General features: G+C 41.8%; 2 protein-coding genes across 3 annotated transcripts in view; both read left to right on the forward strand.

Moving 5' to 3' along the window:
* Positions 1–6,515, forward strand: part of PLCXD3 (phosphatidylinositol specific phospholipase C X domain containing 3) — an 87,100-nt gene extending 80,585 nt beyond the window's left edge. The window contains exons 3-4 of one of the 2 annotated variants that reach the window (XM_065861599.2): positions 62–198; positions 1,692–6,515. In XM_065861599.2, coding sequence (XP_065717671.1) covers positions 62–198; positions 1,692–1,705 — 151 coding nt within the window. In that variant the 3' untranslated portion in view covers positions 1,706–6,515. Of the gene's footprint in view, positions 1–61 lie in introns of both variants that reach the window. The other variant, XM_065861598.2, reaches the window with a different exon arrangement.
* The window catches only part of LOC136114746 (large ribosomal subunit protein eL37), a 354,179-nt gene that overhangs the window by 242,169 nt on the left and 85,639 nt on the right, over positions 1–26,371 (forward strand). The window lies entirely within an intron of this gene.

Below are 26,371 nucleotides of genomic sequence, written 5' to 3' on the forward strand. Positions count from 1 at the left end.
CTGCCTTGATGCATTTGTCTTGCTGCTTTATAAGTAATTATTGTTCCTGTTTTCCCCTTAGGGCTCTTCCTGCAATGATGCAATGGGTCCGAACTCAGAAACCAGGAGAAAGTGGTGTGAATATTATCACTGCAGATTTTGTAGAACTTGGTGACTTTATCAGCACAGTCATAAAGCTCAACTATGCGCTGGATGAAGGTGAAGATGACACTACTTGATAGTACTATAATGTGTGTTGTTGCGATATTTAGAATTAAAAAAAAAAATATTGCATTTTAGAAGAATTATCTTGTAAAACACTGATCTTCCTATAACACGCTGAGGTGTTTAGGGCTTTAGTGGGTGGGTGTAGGGGAAATGTTTTAATCAATTATGATCATTTTTTACATTTGTGTTTCATGTGAAGAGCAAAACTAAACATGTTTACAGTGTTTGATAAAAGAAGGCCATTTACATATTTTCCCTGAGTTGCCAAATGCAATTCATATGTCTTCTGTGGTTATGAACTTGCTAAGAAATTCACTGCTTTCAGAGCAATGGGATGTATATTGTCCTCTGCCTGCCTACAGCAGGATTCCCAATGGTCTGAGCATTACACTGGTAGACTGAGGACAATATATCTGGCCCAAAACTTTTAAGCCACTAAACTTCATCTGTTAGGTGGCTTAAGTGATCGCATTTATCAGTGAGCTACAGGTTGAAATGCTTTTGTGAAGTAAATCCAGTCATGCTTCTAACACACACATGATCAGTGGACAGTCAACATGATGTATTACATAGCTTGTACAGAGCAGACTGAAGCCTGTTTGCTTTTCATTCTCAGAATGGGGTTTTCCAATGTCTTTGTCCCAGGTCAAGTCAGCGGATATGTGGTGCTGGCCTAATTCTGTACTAGGAATTGCCAGTGAATATTTTCCCTGGTTCTAGCAGGAACAAAGTTAGGCCAGCCTGGAGCATGACTTCCCTCTGGGATTAATCTTCTGTAAGAGCCTGATCCAACGTCCACTGAATTTAATAGGAAAATTTCCTGTCTTTAGCATGGTATAGGATCAGTAAATTGTGTGTACTGTAAGGTGGGCAGGATTTTGTCCCATAGTGGAAGCCTGCTTTCTGCAAGACTAAAACTGCACTTAAAAAAATAGATGCAGTCTAAACTTCTCTTTAAGGCAGCTATGAACACAATGTTTCTCTGCTGATTGCAAGAAAATCAGTGCCAGTTCCATCAGTGAAAAATTGCTGTACTAAAGAGTGTAGTAGAGCAATTTCTAGCTGATAACAATACAGTTCTTAAATTGTTTGTGGGATATAATACTGCAGAACACAAGGCTGGAAATCTACTGAATGGCACTGTTCTAGCAGCAGAATCACTGATCATCCTACTTCTAATGAAACATATATAAAACTCAAATACATGGAAAACTTAGTGATTTATAAAATGATAATGTTGCCGCTGTATGACACCTAACTGGATTCAATGTAATCAGTCATATCTACTGGGCACATTAATGCACTGGCACACAACTTTGGAAAGCAAAATACTTCATTTGTGCAGAATAATAGATGCTATAATGTCCTACAATACTGCAGAGCTCTAGGGGATAAGACTAATGTCAATTTTCCATTGATATGACTAGAACTTTTGGTTGAGTGAGGAGAATGGCATCATATGGTCCTTTTCTATTTTCTGTCAGGTGATAAGGAATAACATCTACCAGCAGAGTTTAGAACAACAAAAATTATTTTATCAAACAGGTAAGTTACAGAGGATTGTAGGGTTTTCGTTGTTTTTAGTTTAAAAAGAAGTGGAATAAAATGAACACTTGCTGCTATTTTGTACTGAGAGGGTGCCTTGGAAAAAGTGTGTGTGTACTATAAACAAACATTTAAGTGTATATGTAGTATAATGACACGTTTAAGTGTATGTATATGATACAAAGACATCCGTGCACACTTGCATAATGATATTTGGGTTTCTGGTCTGGTCTGTTAGAAATTTGGTTGAAAAAATCTGTGCAGGTGTTATGAAGTTATGATGCCTCCTCCAGTAGCGGTTTTTGTCTGTATAGGTTAGGACTGTAAGATTCATCCCCACTGAAATCTGTGATTGAAGCCAGTTAGGTTTTTTACAGTGCTAAAAGTTTACCCAAACTGTCCCCAAAATTTACTAAGAGTCACAGCCACTCTTTGCCTTGAAAAAGTGGTAGGACTCTAGTGCTTTCACCCATGACTAAGCAGATACCAGGTGGGTTGATGCACTTTGTTTCCTGTTTCCACAGGCAGCAAAATTCAAGTAACATACACATAAAATGAAATGTGAGCATATGGGATATTTTTAACCCACCCTATGTGGGTGTCCCAGAAACGTTAAAATGTTTGCTTATTAATTGGTGATGTGGTGTGAAATATTCTTTTATTTCTTTCGTTGAGCTGGATTTGTTTTCTTCCAGATTCTCTCTGTCATCCTTCAGCTGCTTAAAATGGTCAAAAGACTTAACCTATGTTTTTAATATAGCAAATTAGTCTGATTCCTTGGGTTAAAAAAAAAAATTATTTTTAATTTTTTTTTTTAATTCTGATTGAGATTCTATTGAATCAGAGAGCATCAACAACACCAAGTTCCTCCTGGGACCCCTTGCTCAAACACACAGCAGACACACTGAGCTTTTCGCTTACACAGAGGTGTACTCAAAGCAAATGTTCTCCTGTATTTAAGAAAAGTGTATCTGTGTGTGCCTGTACATATGAATAAATATAAAGCTATCTTGAGCTTGTTAGCATTGTTATGAAATGTTTGCTTAGTGTCAGTTTTATTCTAATTGTCATTTGGGTGCTGGAAAATAAAATCAAAGCAAAAAACAAAAAAAAAATCCTCTGACAAGAAGGGTAATAGACAAATCAAATAGTTTCTCCATTAATGGGGGAAAAAAAAAAACTCAGCAAGATGTTAAATTTTGGTCAGAAAAATTATGTTTTTGTTTAGCTGTTGATCTCCTTTCTGTTGAAGAAGCACAGCACTTTATGTTAGGGACAGGTAAAGAAACTTGCCTTAATTACTAAAACAAAAAAAAGAGTGTATGGGGACATACTATCCATGCTTTTCTGGCGATTTCATCTGTGAGGTCCCAAGACTTTAAGTCCTGATAGGGGTGCACTCTTTGTTGATATTGTTTGAGGGATCTCACCAGGAAAGAACAAGCCAGAAAGGACTATGCAGCATAACTGGACCATTTGAGAACCCAGTTTTGCCACCCATATGCAGCTAAAACTCTCTTTGATTTCAACCAGAAATGTGCTTGTCGGATTGGGTCAGGTGAGTTGTTCTGGCCTGATTAGTTTGGGATGTTTCTACACTTGTATTATAAATAATCTTGCATGGGAGGTTAGATGACTGTAATCAGCCCATCAGAGGAAAAATACCTGTCTACACTATTGATCTTCATAAGCATTATTTATTCAAACTGTCAAGTCATTCTTCACAAAAACTTTTTCTTTCTTCCTGTGCTCGTTTTCTACCTCGCTATGTTCATTGTATCCTCATCAAGTAGTGTAGTTTTCTAAAGTTTTTCACTTGATACTCCATCCATTCTTCTCACTCATACTTGAAAAATTGTGACTGTACTGCACAACACATGCAGCATCTCAGCTGGTGTAAACCTGCCTGGCGCCATTTTTCAGTTTACACAAGCTGAGATCTCTTTGTTTGGTACTGAGTCAAACTGCAGCGATTTGGACCAAATAGCACCTAGTCCCATGGTCTGATTCCTGTTTTGTGTGGAGAGGGGCAAGACAGAGTCAGATCACAGGAGCCTAGTTTGAAAATCAATGCGTTGTTTGCATTCCTTAGCTGTTGGTACATTACTGGTTTTGTAGGTCCTGCTATTTCAAGCCATTCTTTTAAACATACACGTGTGTGTGTGTATATATATATATATATATGTATATGCATACATGTGTGAGAGGGAATGTATGATCCTGTATGCTGGGCTAAGTCTTTCTGTCATACTGATACAAATCTAGACCATTTCTGCTAACTTCAAAGTAGTTACTAAGCCTTTATCTGGGGATGTGAGGGAGCAGATAGTCACTGTGTAGTACGTATATGCTGTGTTGAAAAGGAAATTTAAAATTGTGGAGCTAAGCTCCACAATATCAAAAAAAGTGAAATGCCCTGAAAACACAGCTCTGTTTATGCTGAATATAGTATATGGAGCACTAGGTATTAGCAACTGAGTAGGGTATATGCTGATTCCAAGAGGTCAGTTAACACCATTTTAATCTTCTAAACTCCTTTTCAGTGAAGTAAAAGCTAATAGTGTATATGATGTATTTGCCATATCTCAATGGTAGCTTATGTGTTACATACAATGTTGTTCAGAGTTGTATATGTTTAATCAATGATGGTGTTAAAATATGCTGTATAGTATGTGCAATGTATTGATTACAAGTATGTTGGAGTTCAGTGATCTATTTAGTTTTTACTGTGCTGCTGTTTTGTGGGTATGTGTGTGTGTGTGAGTATGGATTGTCTACAATGTACAAGGAAATAATAATCCTAAAGGAAAAGGGCAGTTATGTAACCTGCCTTAATGCGTTCACATAGTATTGTTTAAATCCCGTAATTATCAGTTCTGATTTCAAACGTTACTGAGGATTGTCCATAGGGCTGACTTCCTCACTTTTCAGCCCTAAGGAGTTAAACTTGAAGTTACTTAGAGCTCGCATACTGGTAAATAAAGAATAGGATGTTTGCCTGATGGACTGCCTTGATTGTACAAGGTTGCAAAGACATGGTTTCCAGTGTGGTACAGATCAGATCACTTCTGTGTACACACAGCTTCTGCTGATGAAAGGGGGGATCGTGATCATGTAATTGAATGACCTAAAATTCATTGTCTGGGATACAATCATGATAGGAGGGTGGCGATCCCCTGGCTTTGGGGAACTGCCTGGATGCTATGCAATAATGCTCATGTCCTATGCTGGAACTTATTAATAGTTGTAAATTCACAGGAAGAGCTTTGAATTCTACTGCAGTCTAGGTTAGGCTGTAAAAATCCTTATGTAAAAATGAGAAATGTTAGAGGCTGAGCAGCCTGGCCTGGCCTGGCCATTGACATCATTCTGCTTTCAGGAGCCGTAACAGCTTTAATTAAAAAAGCTATAATAATTTCCCAGTGGTTTGCAGGACCTAGTGCTCTATTTAGGAATCTCTACATTGCCCACAGATATCATCCCTCTACCATTCCTGCAGCAGGATCTAGCTCTCCATCCATTGTTTCTGTCTGATTCGCCGCTGCCTGATGCCAAAGATAATTCTGAAAGACATAGTGAACTCAGGAGGGTCTACTTGTGCCTGGCAGGTTTAACAGGAGTAGGCAGTGCTTGCCTGCCCAATGGTATGTTTGACGTGGGGTCAGCTTCAGTCAGACCCACCTGAACAGCGATGGAGTGAAGGCAGAAGTCTGATTTTTGACCCTTTTCCATTATCTTTGTATAGTTAAAATGCGGCATCTTCCCACTCTTCTCTTTGGCATCTACTCATTGCTCTTTATCATAACTTCTACATACACATGCCTTTAACTGCCAGCTGTGAGCAACACTGCTCAAAGTGAGTATCATTGGTTTGTCATCCTCAGTACACCATAGCAATCCACAAGTTCTTACAAGATGTTAAGTACGGGCTGAAAGATGGCAGTGTCCTACATGTGATGTCCTTGGATGGTTTATGTCCACACTCCACGTTCGGTACACATGTCCTCTTAGATGAGCTTCACCTTGGCCAGTGAGAATTCAGGTATAAACTTTCTCTCTCCAAATTAAAAACAGATCGGATTATATGGCAATGAGCATCTCCTCGGATGGAAGTACACTTAGGCTATTTTTTCTGCAGTGAGATGGCATGTACTAGTCTCTTCCCTCAGCTCTGGGTTCTGCAAAAGTCAGTTTGTTTGGGAGTTATTCCTTGAGTAGCTGAAATCAGTTTTGCTGTGAAGCTGGGATCCTTAAAGCAGAATCCTGGGTTTATGTGTAGTTATTATTGAAAATAAAAAAAATACATGGTTTTGAAAAGAAAAAAAAGAAATATCTGGGCTTGCCAGAACAGTTGTCAAGTTTATGACTGCCTCAGTAGTCAGTAACTTTAAGGTCATGTAGGTGATGATTAGGATATTATTGCCACACTGCCTCTTGATGCTGTTCAGGATCTCTGTACAGAAGCCTTATTATTCCCAATGAGCATTAATGCATTTGAATGACTTTTCTCCATTTTGGTGGGGAGGATGATTGGGTAATATTGAGACCTGTGTTGTGCCCACAAAGGTTCACAGAGCTGCACCTTCTCTTTTTAGGATCTATTCAATGGTACTTTAATAAATGTTGCGTAAAAAATGCCTACAGTTCTGTATAGCAAATGTGAATTTTTATGAAAAGAATGTGTCTTTAATGTAATAAAAGAGTTATATAAAATCCAGTTCTTTGTATCCCCTGAAACATCTAATAAAGCTCTGGTACCTGTATACATGTGTTATAGCTTCATTGCTGCATTCAAGACTCTACATGTAGAAGGCTTCTTAAACACAGTTTTGAGATATGGAATGGAGACGAATGTTAGACCCAGGCTGTGCTGTTGTGTTATGGATGCATGTGGACTACCCCATGAGGTCATCACAGCAAGATTACTGCTCCCACCCTTGAACCCCACAGGACACTGTGATGTGTTTGTGCTGCTAGGGACACGGCAGGCTGTCGGGTCCCTCTTTCCCCAACAGCTCTCTCCAGCCTCAGTTTGCCTCAAGCACCAAAGTATATGACCCACGGTGCTGACTCTGCCATTGGTGGTATTTTGTAAGAAGCAGGGAGATGGAAAGCAGGACTAGACCTCTGAAATGCTGGCCTGTGCCACTGCTTCCCTGGGCCCTCTCAGCAGTGCTGCCTGCAGGTCACGTAGGCATGGTGAGGAGCACCCACCACTGATGCAAATTCAGCTTTCCTGCAGGTGCTGGTGGAGCACAGTAGCTGCTGCCTCAAGCCTGGCTCTGGGATGTGGCAGCCAGCAGATGAGTTTCCTCCATTATCTGCCTGGTGCTTCCCGTGGGACTCGGGAACCAGCTCCACAGAGGGGGATACAGACAAGCCCTGCACCAAAAAGCCCTCTGCACCCAGGAGCGCAGTCAGCAAGGCTAGGCTTTGCAGCCTCCTGCGATGCCGTGTTAGAAGCTAAAAGCTTTCTGCATGGCAACACCTGGGAGATTACAATCCACACTTTTTCTTTATGGTGAAGCCAGAAGTGTTATTTTCCATGACAGACCTTTTTTGCTCACCTCGCCTACTGATTCACAGGCAACCCCAACCCAAGTGCTCTGGTCCCACACTCTTCATGTCCCCACACTGAGCCCACTTTGAAGTCAAGGGGCCAGGTGCAGGTTGCCAGGGTTGCAGAAGAAGATGCCATGAAAGATGAGCAATGCCAGTGCCTCCCTGCAGAAACCTGTGAATTTAATTTGCCTTCAGTGTAGAATGCCTCCCCTCCTACTCCTACCCCACAAGTACTGCCTTACCAACAGGAGGGTATGGGTTGCTCAGTACATGGAATGAATTTTCCTAATTGAAAAAGTGTTTCTTTTCTCTGTTGTGTTTTTGTTGTTGTTGTTTGTTTTGTTTTGTTTTGGTGTGGTTTGGTTTGATTTTATTTTTTCTCAACTGTTCCAATGGAAGAATCAATAGGCCAACTTTGCCCTGCTGTTACGATAGCTACTTTATTCCACATATGGGTTACCTCTGCCTTAACTAATGTTGTGGTCTGATGATACAAGAGCTGAGATGCTAATGCCTTTAAGAAATCATATGTAATACTAGGTGTGACAAGTATTCAGTAAATGGTACTGATTCCAGAGAGTAACTGTGTATTAAGCCACTGTATTTGAGAGGAGGGCAGGAAAAAAAAAAGAGTTTTATGTGTTTTCAACGTGATGAGGGAGTTCAATCAAAATGCAACTATTCTCTTGGAAGGCCAATTCCAAATTGTTTTTATGGAAATAAGCAGTTTGTGGGCATGGGCAGAGTATAAATGGTAAGTGGGACTTCCACATTTTTGGCCCAGTTTCTTACTCCTTAGTGCCCTAGCTGCAGTTTCTGGAATTCTTCATTTATTTTTGTTTTTCTCCCAGCAACTGTGAAATTTCTGAGGAAAAAAAAAAATAATTAAATTGTAAATGTATAGATTGAAATCGAAGTGACTTAAATAACTGATCTTAATGAGGTTTAAATCTTCAAGTACAAAACAGTGATTTAAATAATGAATTTTAGTCTTGTTTTCCCTTTTTTAAGTGTAGCCTTTTGTTGTCTAAAGAGAAGTTAATCCTTACAGGTAACCATTAAGACCTGGTTTAGCAGCTTCGTGAGACAGCACATTACTATTGCTACGTCTTTGCTAAACAGTAGGGTAGGCTATACACATGGGTAAACAAATATCTGTTTTAACATACATTTGTGTCGATTGTTATTTCACCATTTATTTTGTGAAGAAACAGAAAAAAGCATTTCTTATTTATGAAAAGATTTTTTTTGAGGCTTTTTGTGCTTTTTCCTTAAGATTGCTAGAGTGAATTAACATATATGAAATCAGCACTATGGCTAATAAAAGAAGTCTCGTTAATAAAATGGACTTAAATATGTGGGATCCCCAAGAAAATCTATATGAATGCTGTCACGGAGGCACCCCTAGGCTAATTTAAGGGACAACAGGGTCCAAAACAACTTTTATTAAACCGGTGAGAAACAGGGTTTTAGCACTCCAAAAGTGACTTAAATATAGGTTCGGGTATCAGTTGAGGAAAATTATTAAGGGGCAGCAACTAATACAACAGGCGGTCCACAGAGTGCATGCACATGGCTTCACCCAAAACAATGCCGGAACCACCCCCGAGTCCCAGAGGAGTACACGCTTGCCTGAACACAGTGCGGGATTATTCCTAAAGAGATAAAGGTAAAGCGTACGCTCGCAATTCCGCGAGGGTAAATTTATAATACACTCGCAATTCTGCGAGGGTTAATTTACTTACACGTGCGAATGTGCACAGAATACTACACGTGCTTATGTGGAAGCACGGGAGGAAAATACACTCGCGATTGTGCGAGGATAAATTTATAATACACTCTCAATTGTGCGAGGAAATAATTTAAAGTACGTGTGCAAATGTGCACGGAATATAAATACACTCGCGATTGTGCGAGGAAATAATTTTATACGTGCTTGTATTAAGCACGGGAAGTTACACGTGCATATGTGCATGGAAAGGATAAATACACTCGCAATCCTGTGAGGGGTTTTACTCACACACGTGGCGGCAAGGCAAGCGGGGTCTCCATCCCGGGGAGGGGGGGTCTCGGCGGCAGCATCTTCCTTGTGCTCCGAGAGACCAGCGACAATGGGCCCCGTCTCGACGAGAGAGTCCCGTTTTTATACTGGCTGATCAGACCTGACTGTAGGCATTCTAGAAGCTTCTCTGTACCCCCACACCATGTGTGGGGTGCCCCTGAAGCCTCCAAACATCCCCCACACTGGCCACAGGTGCCCAGCGGCTCACTGGCGCCTCGGCAATCCCTTCTCCTAATGGCCCTGGCCAGGGTGCTCTGGGCCAAACAAAAGAAACTGTCAGCCTCAAGTAGCAGAGAGGGGGAGATGTGCCTACTCCCTCCATATTGAAGGAGGGGGAGGGGAGAGATGGGGGTTTGCATTCTACCACAAATGCTGAAATCTATGGAAAGTCATTTACTAAATGAAAAAAATTTTATCTAGAGCTAAGGATTTGAGTAGGATTTTTTTTTTAATTTTACGATTATCAAAGTATCTTCTTTTTTGGGGGTCAAAAGGCCCAAAAAATGTCCATATACTTTTTCTTCATAGATGAGCAGTAAAGGGATGTCTTCCTGTCTTTTAAATAATTTTTTTCAGCTTTAGAGAACCTAATGATTGAATTATGGAGAGGAAAGCTTATTGATTTTTGCTGCCAAGATCCCACATGCCAAAAAAGTCAGGCACTTCAGGAAACTTTATTCCTTGGTGCTTAGAGCTGAGGACCTCACTCAGCTTTTTATATTTGTTCATGTCTGAGTTTGAACAAAGTAGAAACTATTTTACAGTTAGAAAATTTAAGCTTAAATTTCCTATCAGTTTCGATTAACAAAGCTTCTATCTCTCCTTTAAAATGATGGAAGTGATACCCCGTTTTCTTATAGTCATTAACAGCTAGCAAACTTGTGCAGAAAGGAGGGTAGCTAGAATAAAATTCACAGCTCTTGGGAGAGAGGGAGAATTTCCCTCCTGTACTGGAGAGGAGTGTGGCGGGGGTGGCACAAATGGCAGAAGATCAGCTGGAAGGGACCCAAGTGCAGGGATGAATTTCACAGGATGGCTCCAAACGGGATGTCCTGTGGGGCTGTTGGGGAGATTCAATGAGAAAGTGCGAAAACCTAAGAATGGGGGCTCTTTGTTTACCTGAGGAGAATTACTGCCTCAGAAGGCATCAGATGGGAGGGAACTGGGTCTGTTGTTTCGTAAAATGCAACAGCAAGTGCTCTAGGTGTTTTGTTTCTCTGAGACATGAAGATGTAGACACACTGCCCAGTTGATCACACAGATTCAGGCGAGTTAATATGGCCTGAAAGACATATCTGAGCACCTTCACTTTCAAATAAGCATATTCCAGCCAGACCAAGACATGGAAACAGGAAAACATTCAGACTGAGCAATGAGCAGCAAGCACAGAGGAGCTCACAGCATTCAGGAGTGCCATTGCTCCTTCACAGAATTCAAACTGAAAGGAAAAGAGCTTTAAAAAACTCCTGTGCTTGATTTACGTGATGCATGTGTCCTTGCTCATTAATGTTGCATCATCTACACAGGTATATTCTGTGTTCTTGTTCCCATGCAGTTTGTCGTCTGCATTAGCAAAGCTATTGTCTGATCAAATCACTTCCTATTCCCCAAGTAGACACCGTATTTCTGAAACTCAGAAACAGATATGTCCAGTACCACATGGATGAAACAGCCAGTATAGATCTTACCTTGTAGTACAAAAGCCTATTATTAGCCAGTTGTCTAAGTCCTCTGGTTTTGCTTTTCTAGCAACTCAGAAAAAAATGTGAAACCCATCAGTCAGCTTGAATTCAAATCCAGGAGGAGGGTGCATTATGTTACTGGAATTAAATTGTTATTCTCACGAGTCCAAGCCCTGCCTGCCCTGGTGCAGATCCAGCCTGTGGGCGCCCTGCTGTGGGTGAGAGCGCCAATGCCAGCCAGGGTTTAGCGCTTTCATCCTTCTGTAGTGCTGTGCTCATCAACCTGACAGTCTTCTGAGCAGATGCATCAAAGGTCTTGTAAAAGGTTTTTGAGGGTTGTTTTCTTGATAACAAAACATCTTTTATTTCCCTACAGTAATGGGAAGACTTTGGCCATGTTCGTTAAAACACCTGGCACAAATACTGAGTGAACACGTTTTCCACTGTGTCATGCATCTGCTGCCCTACAAAAATCACCTCTACTCTTCCTGTAATTACAACATCAAAAAATAGAAAGTATGAGAAGTTGGCAGAAATTCAGCATACTGGATGTACTTTTACATGCTCAAGTTTTGTAGCTCGTATAGAATCACTGCAAGTTCCCAAAGTGGGCAATGTGTTTTAATAATCCCATTGGCATTGGATTGTTTCCAGAATAAGTGCCTGATTCTATATTTTAACTGGAATTAGATATGCAGTTAGCAGCAAATACAGACAGTGAATGGCTGTAGCCTATTCTCCAGGCTATGGGGAAATGTGTTTGTCATCTGTTTACCTTTCAATCCTCTGACTGTTAGCATCAGCACTGTAAATAATGGAGCAACCAAATTAATTTGCTTTGGTGGTCAAAAAATAAAATCACAGTAAGGATCATGGAAAAACAAACAGGAACAAAACAGAGCACATAGTTGTGGGCTATGTTCATCCAAGCAGCATCTCCACCTCAAGTACTGAGTGCAGTTTGGTTACCCAGTGTTAAGGAGCACATGACAAATCTGAAAAAGGCTCAGAATGGCATCAAGGGTGAGAAAAATTGTGGCTAACTTCCACCTTAGGAAGAACTAGGTCAGGAGTCTTCAGATTGGAGAAAAGGCTGATATGAGGAGATATGATAAATGGCTATGAAACGATGGGTGCGTGGAAAGAGTGGACTGCAACCAGTGGCGCACAAGCTGGAGGCATCTGCTGAGTCTTGCCAAAGGCATGTTCAGAGCACACAAATTAGAGGTTTTTCACCTACTATGTACTTAAATCAAGGAGCTCCTTGCTGAGGGATGTTGGTGTGGGTATTGGATGTTTTCATCAGCCCAAAGGGAGACTAGGCAAGTTCATGAAAAATAAATTTGTTGAAGGTTACTTAATACACAGGCAGTGGATTAATCTCAGGGAGTTCCTAAACTGCAAACAGCTGAGGCCTGGGAGGGTGCTTAGGAGCTGTTGTTTCATAACAAGAAGACAAGTTAATACTTTTGACTGGTAAATAAAGTATAGTCTTTCACACAATTCAAAATCTGATTACACTTGTCTAGTGATAAATAGGAAAAAAATTCTTGTTCTACGGATGTGAAGGTAAACTCTGCTTGGATAGCTCATCCCTGAGCACCCCACTGATTTGTTTACCATAGGATCATGAAATAATTCAGGTTCATCTATTTCCATATTTAATCCTTCCTAATACTCTTGGCTAGACAGGATTATCAGATGCCAAAAGCATTATCTTGGAGGAAAATATCTTGATATGCTTTTTTTTCATCTATTTGATCTACATATTTTCATAAAACTGCCTGGCTATTCACCCAACATGCATTTGTGTGATAGGATTTTTGTGGGCTAAAGATTTGTGCGTATAATTTACAGCAAAGTGGAGATCCAGGAGTACTTCATTAGCTGCAGTCACAGCTTGTCACAGGGTCTAGTACCAAACCAACCTGCATACCTTGTCTCTATAGTCCAGTCTAACAAGCTGTTGTGTCTTCATGCTCAATGTTCAGTGAAATAAAGACCACAATAGCCTTTTCCAAATGAAAACCGAGCTTCCACATTGAACGCTTTTGGATTATTAACTGCATAGCTATACAAATAGGTAATCCTACTCATGGACTTGCACAAAATTCAGTGTTTCAATTAATCAAATATTTTAGAGGTGCGTTTGTTGCCTGCTTGAATTACTGTTTTACTAAAGCTTGAATGTGGCCAGATCAGGTGCTGTTCTGTAATATGAGGGTTATTACTCTGCACATCTGTTCGTGCAGACAATGTACTCTGCAAGAAAATCAGGTAATCTGTATTCTCCTTACTAGCACAGTTAAATGTGCAAGCTAAACTTGGCCAAACCTTTTTCTACATGAGCATGTTTGGTCTGCATGTAACAAGGAAGGAAGGGAGAACTTTCAAAATGCTGCATGCAAAATCCCACAGTACTCCCATAAGCACCAACTGTATAGTCTGAACACTGGGATATTAGGTTGCATATAGTAAAATCAAAGTTGAAAGCAAGGGAATGGTTGAGGCAATTAGCTGTCTCCTCTTCGAAATACAGCAAGGCAAAGCTGGTATATCTTAAGGCTAGTGAAAATTAATGGGAGCTGTTATAACACACATGGCCAGCTAGTCCTGGAAGTACACTTGCTTTTTTAGTGAGGACTAAGGCTCCTTGCATTTACTCCAGAAGAGGAGCAGGGAGCACCCAGATAGCCACTATGGAGTACTTAAGATACAAGAAATTTAGCCTTTGAGATCTATTGGGAATGATTCATTAAGAGCTGGTGCCCTGGGCTAGCCTACCACTCTGTCTAGAGGAAACTACATCAGGTAGCATCTCAGCTTTCTAAGTGTGAAACAGAACAGTTCGGTTTTTATAAAACCTGGCACCAGTTTAGCCTAACGGTGACAAATCGTTGGTTTAAAACCAGAAATAGGAGATGAAAGCAAAGGTACCCTACCCTTCCTGGAGCCAGGTAAGGCCATTTGCTGGTGAAGGGAGTAAACATGGCTGCTGCCGCTCTCTTCCTTCTGCTTTCTTTTTCCTAAAGCCTGGGTACTAAGTTAGGTCTTGCTAACAGGACTTGACAAACAAGAAACGTAAATCTGCAATTCATGGTGAAGCTGCTTTTTGTCTTCCATGGCTGCTCTTCCTGCATGTTGAAAGTTTCAGTTTTGCAAAAGCTACAGTGAACCAATATGTGTAAAGTGTGTTAATTTGCCTGTTATCATAACATTTAAAACAGCAAAGCTCTCAGGAGTATTTCTCCCTGATGTTCTGTTTGTGCAGATAAGGTTAGATTTTGGATTAAATAAACACAACTTTTAAAGTAAAAAGGGAGCTTAATTTAAAAGACCAAGTTACTGATGTGAGAACTTATATATATGTTAGTAAAATAATTATTACTGTTGTTGTTGTTGTTGTTGTTTTAATTTGCCCTTTTTCGAGACATTCAGAAAAAGCTCTTGACCTTCTATAAGAATTAAATAAATAGTTTGGAGAATTACACTGACAATTTTGTAGTAACTTTTAGTCCCATAGCATTGTGCAGAAGAATAGAGAACTGGACCAGAATGTCTCACTCTTCAGATCAGACTAAATGCTTGACCTGCTACTGCTGCAAGGAACTCTTCTTTCCTCATTCATTCTTGACCATCGTAGACAAAAACATGATACCATTTACCCCTGGAGCTCCTATTAGAGCTTTTGCTGCATCAAACAAATCAGGAGAGTGGAAGGAGGTGGTGGGAGTAAAATATCAGTGGTAACTTCAGGTCTTGTGTGTCTTGTGGGATTCAGTGCATGCTCAGAAATAGTTTTTTTAAATATGTAAATTGGATTTAATTGCAGGTCTGCACATGTTCTCTCCTACTTCAAAGCAAGTGTTAAATATTGTAGCATTAATGATCTGAGTGCTATTTTGACACATTGAGAATTTATGATACTGAATTGCAAGAACTTCATCAATTTTTTTGAGAAACCGTGTAAACGAGCTGAGCCAAATTGTGTTTACAAAGATTTGTCAGTAAATCTATATATTTTTATCCTCTGAGAAAAACAGAAAGAGTCATTCTGCCCTCTAAACATCACACATTCGTATGCATGAGCACTTGTCTACAAGCATGCACTGGAAATGGAGACAGAGCACATCCCCCAAAGAGGAATTGTCCTGTGATTTTATATTTTAGAAGCTTGCCTGTGGGTTTGCTTTTGTTTTGTTTGGTTTTTTGGGGGCTGTTTTATTTTTTCAAGACTTTCTCTCCCTTTTGAAGTTTGTTTTCCGAAACATACAGTTTTTCCAACACAAAATTGCTAACCTCTATCATGTTAGCCAAATACTTGTGCAGTGCAGGAGCCTTGGACTCCAGCCCCAGGCAGCTCCCCGTGAACACTACCATGGAACTTGCCTGACATTTATACCTCTACAAAGGGAGGGTAAGATACTGGAGGTCTAATTTGTTAACTCTTCATATTCACTTGGCGGAAGTGTAAAGCTTTGTGTATGAAAGCCTCTCTGTCGATTTTGCAAGCAGTTGGCAACGGTGATGGTGAGAGGCTTCGGGTCCAGCATGTGCCCAGCTGCCCCTGGGTGAGCAGAAACAGCCTTCCCAATCACTGGAGAAGGCAATCTCTGCTATATCATGTCCCAAAGGATTCCCTTTTAAACTACAATATGACTGCCAGCTTCTGCATCTTCAAGTTGTTCTTAAATAACAGCATTTTCTTCATCCGTTTGATTGTTGTATCTAAGCTGTGTTAGTTGGGATCCTGTTAATTGCATTTTTTATGATAGATGGGAACAGCTGATCCATTTCTTTGCTATATCTCAAAGTTTTCCTTTAAAGGTGCAGCTGACTCTCTGTATGGGTAACAACCCCATGATAGTTCCCAGACATGTCAGAATATAAATGTCAGAATATACGCAGGGATCCGTAACACGTCCAGGTGCCTCTGTGTTGCAGCTGTGTGTCCAGATGGCAGACATAATACTTTATTTAAAACACTGTCTGCAAGCTGCATTTATGCCGTTTCTTTGAAGGTGATGAACTATGGAATTCTGAGTGTATTTGCATATTGATGAAAGAAAGAAAGAAAAGAATTTGCAGGAAATTAATGAGACATTGGACTCTGAAATGAGCTGCTGCTTCAGACAAGACCTGGGGCTTGGATAAGTCTCTGGATTTAAGGAACCAATTCTTGGTTATCATGAATCTGTGTTGTCCTGTTGCAGTTACTGAAGGAGCATATATATATACCAGCTTATTGCCTGTCTCTCCTCTATGTTTTTCTCTCCTTGATATTCAGTCACACTGAATCTAGCCCCCTGGGAATCAGAGAATCAGAGAAACATAGAAGCATACAATTGTTCAGGTTGGAAAAGACCTGTAAGATCATCAGGTCCAACCGCTAACATAACATTGCCAAGTTCACCACTAAAACATGTCCCTAAACACCAGATTTACATGTCTTTTAAACACCTCCAGGGATGATGACTCTACCACTTCCCTGGGCAGCCTGTTCCAATGCTTGCTAACACTCCTGGTTAAGAAGTTGTTCCCAATATCCAACCTAAACCTCCTCTCATGCAACTTGAGGCCATTTCCTCTCACCCCATCTATTACTACTTGGGAGAAGAGACCAACACCCTCCGTGCTACAACCTCCTTTCAGGTAGCTTTAGAAAGCACTCAAAACCCCTCAGCTTCCTTTTCTCCAGGCTGAACAGCTCCAGTTCCCTCAGCCACTCCTCATCAGACTGGTGCTCCAGATCCTTCACCAGCTCTGTTGCCCTTCCCTGAACTCTCTCCACTACCTCATCTTTCTTGTAGTGAGGGGCCCAAAACTGAACACAGGATTTGCAGTGGGGCCTCACCAGTGCAGAGTACAGTGACACCGCCAATTCTCTAGTCCTGCTGGCCACACTGTTCCTGATACAAACCAGGACGCTGTTGACCTTCTTGGCCACTTGGGGACACTGCGGGCTCATGTTCAGCTGGCTGTCGACCAATATCCCCAAATCCTTTTCCACCAGGCATCTTTCCAGCCACTTTTTCCTAAACCTGTAGACTTCCATGGGGTTGTTGTGACTCAAGTGCAAGACCTGGCACTTGGCCCTGTTGAAGTTCAAACAATTGGCCTCAACCTATCAATCCAGCTGGTCCAGATTCCTCCGCAGAGCCTTCATACCCTTGAGCAGATCCACACTTCCACCCAACTTCATGTCATCTGCAAACGTACTAAAGGTGCATTCAATCCCCTCATCTGTGTTGTGGATAAAGACACTAAACAGAACTGGCCCTAGTACTGAGCCCTGGGGAACACCACTTGTGACTGTTTGCCATCTGGATTTGACTCCATTCAACACATTATTTGGGCCCGGTTATCCAGCCAGTTCTTTATCCATCAAAGAGTACACTCATCCAGGCCATGAACTGCCAGCTTCTCCAGGAGAATATTGTGGGATATGGTGTCAAAGGCTTTACTGAGGTCTAGGTACACAATATCCACAGACTTTCCCTCATCCATTAAGCAAGTCACCTTGTCATAGAAGGAAATCAGACTGATCAAGCAGGGCCTGCCTTTCATAAACCCATGCTGACTGAGCCTGATCACTCGGCTATGCCATGTGATGGCCTCAGGATAAATTTGCTCTATAATCTTGCCCAGCACCGAGATCAGACTGACAGGTCTGTAGTTCCCCAGATTCTCCTTCCAGCCCTTCCTGTAGATGGGTATCACATTTGCCAACTGCCAGTCAGCTGGGATCTCCCCATTTAACCAGGCCTGCTGATGAATGCTGGAAAGGGGCTTGGTGAGCACCTCCACCAGCTCCCTCAGTAACCTTGGGTGGATCCCAGCTGGTCCTATAAACTTATGCATGTCTAAGTGATACAGCAGGACACTGAACATTGCTTTAGGATTTTTGGGGCTTCGTTCTGCTCACTGTCTGTGTCTTCAGGTTCAGGGGACTGGTTACCTGGAGCACAACTGGTCTTACTATTAAAGACTGAGGCAAAGAAGTCATTTAGTACCTCAACCTTTCCCTCATCCTCTGTCACTATGTTTCCTTCTGCATCCAATAAAGGACAGAGATTCTCCTTAGCCCTCCTTCTCTTGCTAATCTATTTACAGAAACATTTTTCTTTTATTTTACAGCAGTTGTCAGATTAAGTTCTAGCAGGGCTTTGGTTCTTCTAACTTTCTCCATGCATAACCTCATGACAACCTTGTAGTCCTCCCAAGTGGCCTGCCCCTTCTTCCAAAGGTCATTTTTTTCCTGACTTCCAGCTGAAGCTCTCTGTTCACCCAGGCTCGTCTTCTTGCTCACTGACTCATCTTTTGGCATAGGGGACAGCCTGTTCCTGCACCTTTCAGAGTTCCTTCTTGAAGAATGGCCAGCCTTCTTAGATTCCTTTGTCCTTCAGAGCTACCTCCCAAGGGACTGAGTCAACCATGTTCCTAAACGGGCCAAAGTCTGTCCTCCAGAAGTCCAAGGTAACAGTTCTGCTGACTGCCCTCCTTACTTCTGTGAGAATTGAAAACTACCATTTCATGATCACTGTGCCCAAGATGGCCTCCAACAAGCCCCCCCACAAAGTCCTTCTCTGTTCACAAACAACAGGTCCAGTGGGGTGGTTTCCCTAGTTGGCTCACTGACCAGCTGTGTCAGGAACTTCTCTTCTGTCCACTCCAGAAACTTCCTAGACCGTTTCCTCTCTGCTGTGTTTTATTTCCGGCAGACATCTGGTAGGTTGAAGTTCTCCAGGAGAACGAGGGCTAGTGATTGTGAGACTTTTCCCAGCTGCTTATAGAATATTTCTTCTACCTTTTCATCCTGCTTGGGTGTTGTATAACAGGGGCTCCTACCAGGATAGCTGTCTTGTTGGCCTTTCCCTTGACTCTTACCTATAAACAGGCAACCCTTTCATCACTATTGTCCAGCTGTAGGAGGTCAAAGCACTCCCTAACCTACAGGGCTACCACAGGTCCTCTGCTCCCCTTTCTATCCCCGCTGAAGAGCTTGTAACCATCAATTGCAACACTCTAATTGTACAAGTCACCCCATCATGTTTCTGTGATTGGAACTGTCATTGTTTTACCTCTGCACAGTGGCTTCCAGCTCTTCTTGTTTGTTGGTTATGCTGTGTCCGTTGGTGTAGGTGCACTTCAGCTGGGCTATTGATCCCATCATCTCTTTTGGAGGAGAAGTCCTGATTCCTACATGAATGTTCTTGGGTGCTTCCGTGGTTTCTAACACATCAACACTTGCCTCTTAGCTGTCCCATGGATCTCCATCCCCTACCTCCACTGAGATGGCACACCAAAGGACTTCGCTAGCTCACCATTCTTCAAACACTGGTGTGTGATTTCCAGGTTTATCTCTAGGGAGTCTGGTTTTATCCCTTTCCCCCTTCAAATCTAGTTTAAAGCTCTTTAAAGAGCTTTGGAATTATCAAGAGTGCAAAATATTGCCACTCAGACTGACCAGCAAGTCCCATACAAAGAACCTTGTCCTGGTATTGAGGCTTTTACAGGAATTTTGGAGTTGTTAGCTGTGCACCGTGGTATTCACAGTCACCTCTACTGGTCCTTCTGTTTTCAAACTCAGAAAGACTAACGAGACTAAAACATGGACTTTATTTGGTGAGTAGGGAGACAAGACAACGTTCACTTTTCAGGACAGTATCCCCTATTTCTCCATTCCCACCCTTCCCAAAAAACGTCCTTCTGAAACCTAAACATACTGAGGTTTGATAGGGTTTAGAGGATCTGGGTTGCATCAGTCTCTGGTAATTCTTTTCACACTGTTGCTCAAGGACCAAATCAGGAGAAAATGGGCTGTTGGAAAACAAACAGTGAATGTGCAATGCGAGCAGCTGTGAAGCTGTAGGGACAATTACCTTAGAGCCACCAGCCAAGCACTGAAATGTGTTTGTGTGCTACTTCGAACAATTCAAGACTTAAATCAAGATGAGTGCTTAACAGTGGCTTAGCAACCTATAAAATCCTACATTAAGGAGCCAACCACATGTAACGTGAAACGTGCTTGTTTTGTCCTGAAGTCCATAACTGTTGCTCTGTGAGTGTGCAGTATGTTATTTCCAATGCCAGCCACTGTTAAGGGTCGTATGACTTGCTTTGTAAGGCTCTGCTGCTTGATTCAGCGGTGTTGTGACCTAAAAGTTATATTGTCATGGGCTATAAACCACAGTAATTCTTACTGCAACTCTGATCCATGCAGTCTCAGCTTAGGTTACCCTGAATTTAGCACTGAATACATTAAAGCATTAAATGGCAGTGTTTGCTTCCGCTTGCAAGAGTTGATGGTGCAGCTGCAAATCACTCACCTGAATGAAGATACGAAGGTTCTGCTGTGGATTAATTAATACAAATCCAGTTTTCATGGTTATCCCTGAGGACTTGAAAAAGGTCAGTTGTTGCTCATGTTTGTAAATTATCAAATGAACAGTGCAATTAGGCTTGAAGTGATATTTAAAAAATTAAATCAATATTTTAGTAACACCTCTTCAGCAGTCTTGCCTTGTGCTAAGCAAAAGCCAGTAAGCTAGCTATAATAAACACATACACGCACATATACATGAGGCAACATTTGTATTAACTAAGTCGCAATTTCTCTTGGAAGAGCATTCAGCACAAGTTCCCTGTTGTACAGCACTGTTCCTTGCTTTACCTGTAGCTGAATGTGTCCTACAATCCACTGTATACAGTTTCAGTTCTGTTCTCCTTTATTTAATTTAGCAACCCTAAAAGCTGCCTCTGGCTCACACCGTCTTTCATTTTAGTCAGATTGTGAGGATTCTAGAAATGGAAAGTCTTTATGCACAGCTGCTACGAGATATCAGCTGGATCATGTCTAATTAGGTAGTCCACACTCTGGGTAATAAATTTATTTTTAGGCAACAGATCCTTATTTTTCTCAACTGTTCTAATTCTTCCACAAGACCTTTATGATAATCAAAACAGCAAAACCAGATTCCTGTCGGTGAAGCTGAATCTCCCCTCACTCATTCATAAGAAAAAAGAAGTTGATGTGGTGATACCAAAACCCTAATTTTTAAATTCAGATATCTTGTTGAAAAACAATTATAATCCCTCCATGAGCTTGATCATAAGAGAACATGGTCCTCTTTGCTACCATCTTCTTCTCCAAACTTCCAGCTCTAGTCGCTGCACTAATCCCTCCTCAGCATACTCACCTTCTGTTACACTCATTGAGTCTCTGACATTTCATCTAAGTGAAGCTTCTCACCTGACTTGCTCTTTTTTTTTTTTTTAGTTTTAAAAAGCTCCAGCCACTATGATCATGAAATACCAGAAGAATTTCAAAAGCAAGAGTCCTTTACTGTTCTTACCAATGCTGTGTTTATGACCTTGCTTTAAATTTGACCTTTTCTAATTTTTAAGTGCAGGAATAGCCTGTTTATACCTAGAGATGAAGCTAACCATGGCTGTAGCATTGTAATTGCACCATGCTGTTTCTATGCAGCTTAAAAAATTCAGGTCACTGGCCATTTTCTCACCTTTGCAAAGCAGAATTAACACTGCAGTGTCAGCTCGATATTAATGTCTTAAATTGCCTTTAATGAAATGAAAGATATTTTGCATGACCTTCTTGGCTCGGGTGAATAGGAGAAAAAAGAAGGCAAATCTCTGATATATGTTGCTTAATTTGTTTTTACAGGTTCCCTTGGGCTAAATTACTGCAGTGGTACAGTCAGCTTTCTTCACAAGGCCGACCATCATTAAGAGTGCTGAAAAACCTCTCATTATGAGTATCTTTATAGGGTAAAGGTGGTGTTAAGCAAGTGTTCATGTAATTTATAGTGGTATGGCAACTGCAATATGCTGTTGCTAAGCTAAGTGTTTAACTCATTCCAGGTTCTTTCACCAAGACTGACTTCAAATGCTGAAGTGGGAAATTGTACAGCCAAAGCTGTGATCTTGGAATGTTCCTTTCATAGCCACCAGAACTCCAGTCACCATCTAGTAGACTGTGAAGCAGCTTGTGATGCCTCAGTGGGGAGGGATACATTGGCAGTCTGGAGCAGCCTGTGGCAGAGAAACCATAACCAGGGCAGCCTGGAGTGCTGCCAAGCCTCTGTGCACATAGGGTGGGTGAGTGAATGTAGGGATAGATGGATGGATGGATGCATGGATGGATGGATGGGATGAATGGAGAGAATGGGACCAGTGGAGGACAGTGGCAGCAAGTAATTTCTGTAAACTGGACAAGTAAAGATGAGGATCACAGCTGGGGTGGTCGTGTGCTGCCAATGTATACAGAAGCTGGGAGCCAGGGCTGTTTGTGCCCAAGCACTGAGAACAGGAGGATTTAGTGGATAAATTGTGGGTGGGAAAGAAAGCCTCAAAATGCCTGCAATTAGCAATGCCGGTGCACCAGGGACCAAAGTGTGATGTGGTCATGGGTCATCCTTCCAGAGTTAAATCCCAGAAGGCAGTGTGGGCTTGCATCTTCACCAGCTTCCTACATCAGTAGCCTTCTTGCATCCTGCATCCTTGTGGCTCACAAGTACGAAACTAAAATCCTTCTGGTACTTTTCCTCCCCTCTGCACGGCACTGTTGTCTCTCTCCAGTGTGACTTTGTGCAGCTGGCAGGGAGCAGAAAGGGAAGTTCAGGCTGCACTCAGCTATGCTGCAATGTGTGATGAGAAGCAGAGCTGATTGTCAGCAGTGTCTTTATCCAAGAAAATTAATGACTTGAAGATTGTGTAGTGGATTTAGAGGTGAACAAATCTATTATTTTTTTAATAGGTGAATAAACCCCTGAGTCTAAAAATAGATGAACAAAAGGGCAAGAAAAGCAAATGACTTGGCATAATCCATAGAAAAGAGGGCATGGGACTGGGTGTTGTAACTTCTAATTCCTAACCTTGTGCTTGGTTGTTTGGACTATGGTTCCCTCTGCTGCCCTATCTGAAATTTCATGAATTTAATTACTTCAATGGGAACAGGAGCAAGACCTTAGACTGGGATTTTCAAAGACAGCTGAGGGAGTCATAGACTCACTGCTGCTTTCCAGAGTGATTTTGCTGGTTTTAAAAGGTATTTGAAAGCCAAATCTGTTACTTATAAATGTCGGCTTAGGGAATTTGAAGTTATTTTATTCACCTCCTGCTTGCAACATAGAAGATCAGAAGAATCATGTGGACCCTGGTAGAGCTGTCAGTTGGCAGTTGTATTTGTTGACCATTGCATATAGCCGCCAGGTTTTTTGACGGGTAAATATGCACATATGCTCTCTACAGTACATTTTTAAGACAATTCCAAAGCATGACCGGCAGACTTACAACAACATCACAGTATGACCTGCTGGATCCACCTCTTGAATGCCTCAAAATGTGTTAATACAGGTAAGGCTGGAGCTCATAAACTCAAATTGAGTCTCTGAGGACCTACCAACACCTTGGCCGGGTGAAGGGACAGCCTGTGACTGTGTGGACATCCCCAGGGGGGAGCAAGGGAAGAGTTGTTTTTCCCTCTTCATCAGTCTAGCTGTGCGGGCTTCCACTGACATCTGCTACAGAGGACTTAGCAGTCTGAGTAGATCATGTAATCATAATGGATGACCCACCTTTATTCTTCTGGATATAGAAGGATTTATTGTGAAGCTCAGGAGACTAAGGTTGCCAGATGCAGCTGAGCTGGGCATTGGGTCAGTCTGAGGGTCTCAACACACCCTCTGAAGGAGCTCAGTGGGAAGAGTGAGAATGAGGGTGTCTGGTAGAATGATTGCCTAGACCAGATGACATAGCTTACAATTTTTCTCCCATCTTCATGCAGGTGTTCACACACAGTTATGCTTGGATACAGAGGCATGCACACAGAATTTGCACAGCCAGCTGCACTCTGCATGCAGGTCACAAGCAGGTAAATGTACATACAGCAAGTCTGGCATGCAACTCTCCTTCAGACACACAAATGCCAGCATAAGGCATGAGAATTATAGATCCACAGCCAAAAACCTAGCCATTAGCATGCAAAGGAGTTTCAGTATCATCAGTCCCCTGTGCTTTGTCTTACCATAAATGGATCATGAATAAAACATTCTGAGTCACGGAGAAGATCACAGGTCCAATAATTGTAGGGAAGTGATGCAAAGATGGCATGGCAACACTACCACCAACTCCATCCCACTGTAGGATATGGGGAGTGACAGAGAAACAGTCATCTCGGCTCTGTCAGCAGAGCCATCTTGTGAGCCTTTCTGCCTGCCACAGAGGCACATGTGCTCCTGAAAAGCATCATTAGATAAATCTACAGCCACAGCTCCCAGCTCTGCTGGTGGGATGCTGGACAGGGAGTTTAGGTCCATCACAAGGCTTGAATGAAGAGCTGAGACCATGACTTACTAATGCAACTCCTCCACTGAATTTTGGATTTCACTAGTAAATTCTGTCCAGAATTAGACAGAACTGCCTCACCCCAAAAATGCATGCCTGTAAATGTTTATTCATGTTTGCAGAACTGTCATTAAAAAGGGGACTGAGCTGTATTTGAGACAAAATTCCTTTCAGGAATTGTGGAAAGCTGTGATAACTTATGACTCTCTTTATGCCCATGGCAAAGATGTTACCATCCAGCAGGAACTGTGGTGTAACCTGTTGCCTCTAAAGCCTTCCTATAAGGGTAGAGACACTAACAGAATAAGATAGAACTTACGTTTAGTCCCAGGAAAAGGAAGGCACAGCACCATTTTCAGATTTGCCCTTTTTATGGAAATAATTTGTATAGGATTTCCTAGATGAAGAAAGACCTGCTGCTTGCTCCTCTACTTGTGTTGTGCGTGACCTGTAAAACAAGCACACAAATATGCATGAACCTGTCATTCCAGCTATTGCTCTGTTTAGAAAGGTCTAACCATATACTTGTTCAAGTAACTTTCTAAATTCATCCCGATTGGTAGTGTGTCATGTTTCTTGGAAGCAGCTGGTTTCAGGTCACAGAGTGTAATTAAAGGCAATTAATGTAATTACTCACAACTGTGCTACTGATAATGCTCCAGATGCCATTACAGCACTGTGCTTCCTGATACTGGCCCTTGCAGGCTGAGCCTTTAAGTTCTCTTGGTGTTGTCATTGTGGTTAAATCCAGGGGTGGAAATAGGAGAAAAGTACAATTTATTGTGCCTAACCCATCTCACTGAAAATTTCAAGTGTGCTAGGCAGAGCCCAAACCTATTTATCTATTCTGTTTTCTATTTACTGCCTGGTGAAGAACAAGAAGGAGACAAGGGTGAAGACTGCCATGGAAAATGGTCGTACCTGAAATGTTATCAAGCACTTATGTATAAAAAGTATATTTTACGGTTGTCTGTTCTACAATTAAACATGTACTAAATGTATCAATTTCCACTAGCAAGTTTTATAATTATGCGGTAACTGTTCAAAGGAACTGTAACTTTAGGCAGTAAAATCTGTAAGACTTGAATTAGCTGTGAACTTCAAACTTTTCCTCTGGCATCCAGCCCTGTCTTTCCCTTTCGTCTCAGCCGCTGCCAAGTAATTTACAGTTCAAGAAAGGCTAATGGAGCTATAAACAAAGCACAGATGCCTCTCGCATTTCCTTTATTTGGCTGTGGTATAAAATAGCCACTGCTTCCAAAGGAGGGCACATGCATAATTATAGAAGTGCCTCGGGCCTCCTGTTTGTATGCAGAACAGATAGACCATGAATCTTTTGTCTTCAGTGGGGCTGGCTTAAGGGGCTGAAATCTACCTGAATTCACTCACTATCCTCTGGGTTTATTTCTGTAAAGTGAGCATTGGCCTACTGGGATGATCGTTAAACTCATTAAGTCTCTAAAGAAGGATTGACTACTCTAAGCTCAGTTTTAAAAGCTGTCTTAGATAGATAGTGGGATATCTTTGGTTCACCTCATGAGTCTGTCAATCACTCCAAGCACATTAAAGTTTGACATTTCCCACTTGCACTAGCATGAAACAAAAATATCTCAGCTGAGCTAAATGGTGTTGAAACTGTTTATAGCAATCCAGTCATGACAGAGTTCCTTAGCTTCAGGTCAGGGCTGCCTTGTGTTCTCCTACACCTTTCCTGAAATGAAGGTTCAGCAGTGCTGGATCCTGGGAAAAAAAGCACGGTCCTGCTGCAGCTGATGTGTTCGAGTACTGTCTGCATCCAAGGCTAACTTCTGCTTCTGCTGCTGGCATGGGGACACAGGGTGGCCTGGGCAAGACAGAGGCTTCTGCAAGGCTGGGCTGAGGCCCATCTCCCTGTTTCCTATTGGGATGGTTGCAAGCAAGGAGAGTCCATATCCTTGGAAAGACGCAG

Source organism: Patagioenas fasciata, chromosome Z (genome assembly GCF_037038585.1).
Source record: "Patagioenas fasciata isolate bPatFas1 chromosome Z, bPatFas1.hap1, whole genome shotgun sequence".
NCBI lineage: Eukaryota > Metazoa > Chordata > Aves > Columbiformes > Columbidae > Patagioenas > Patagioenas fasciata.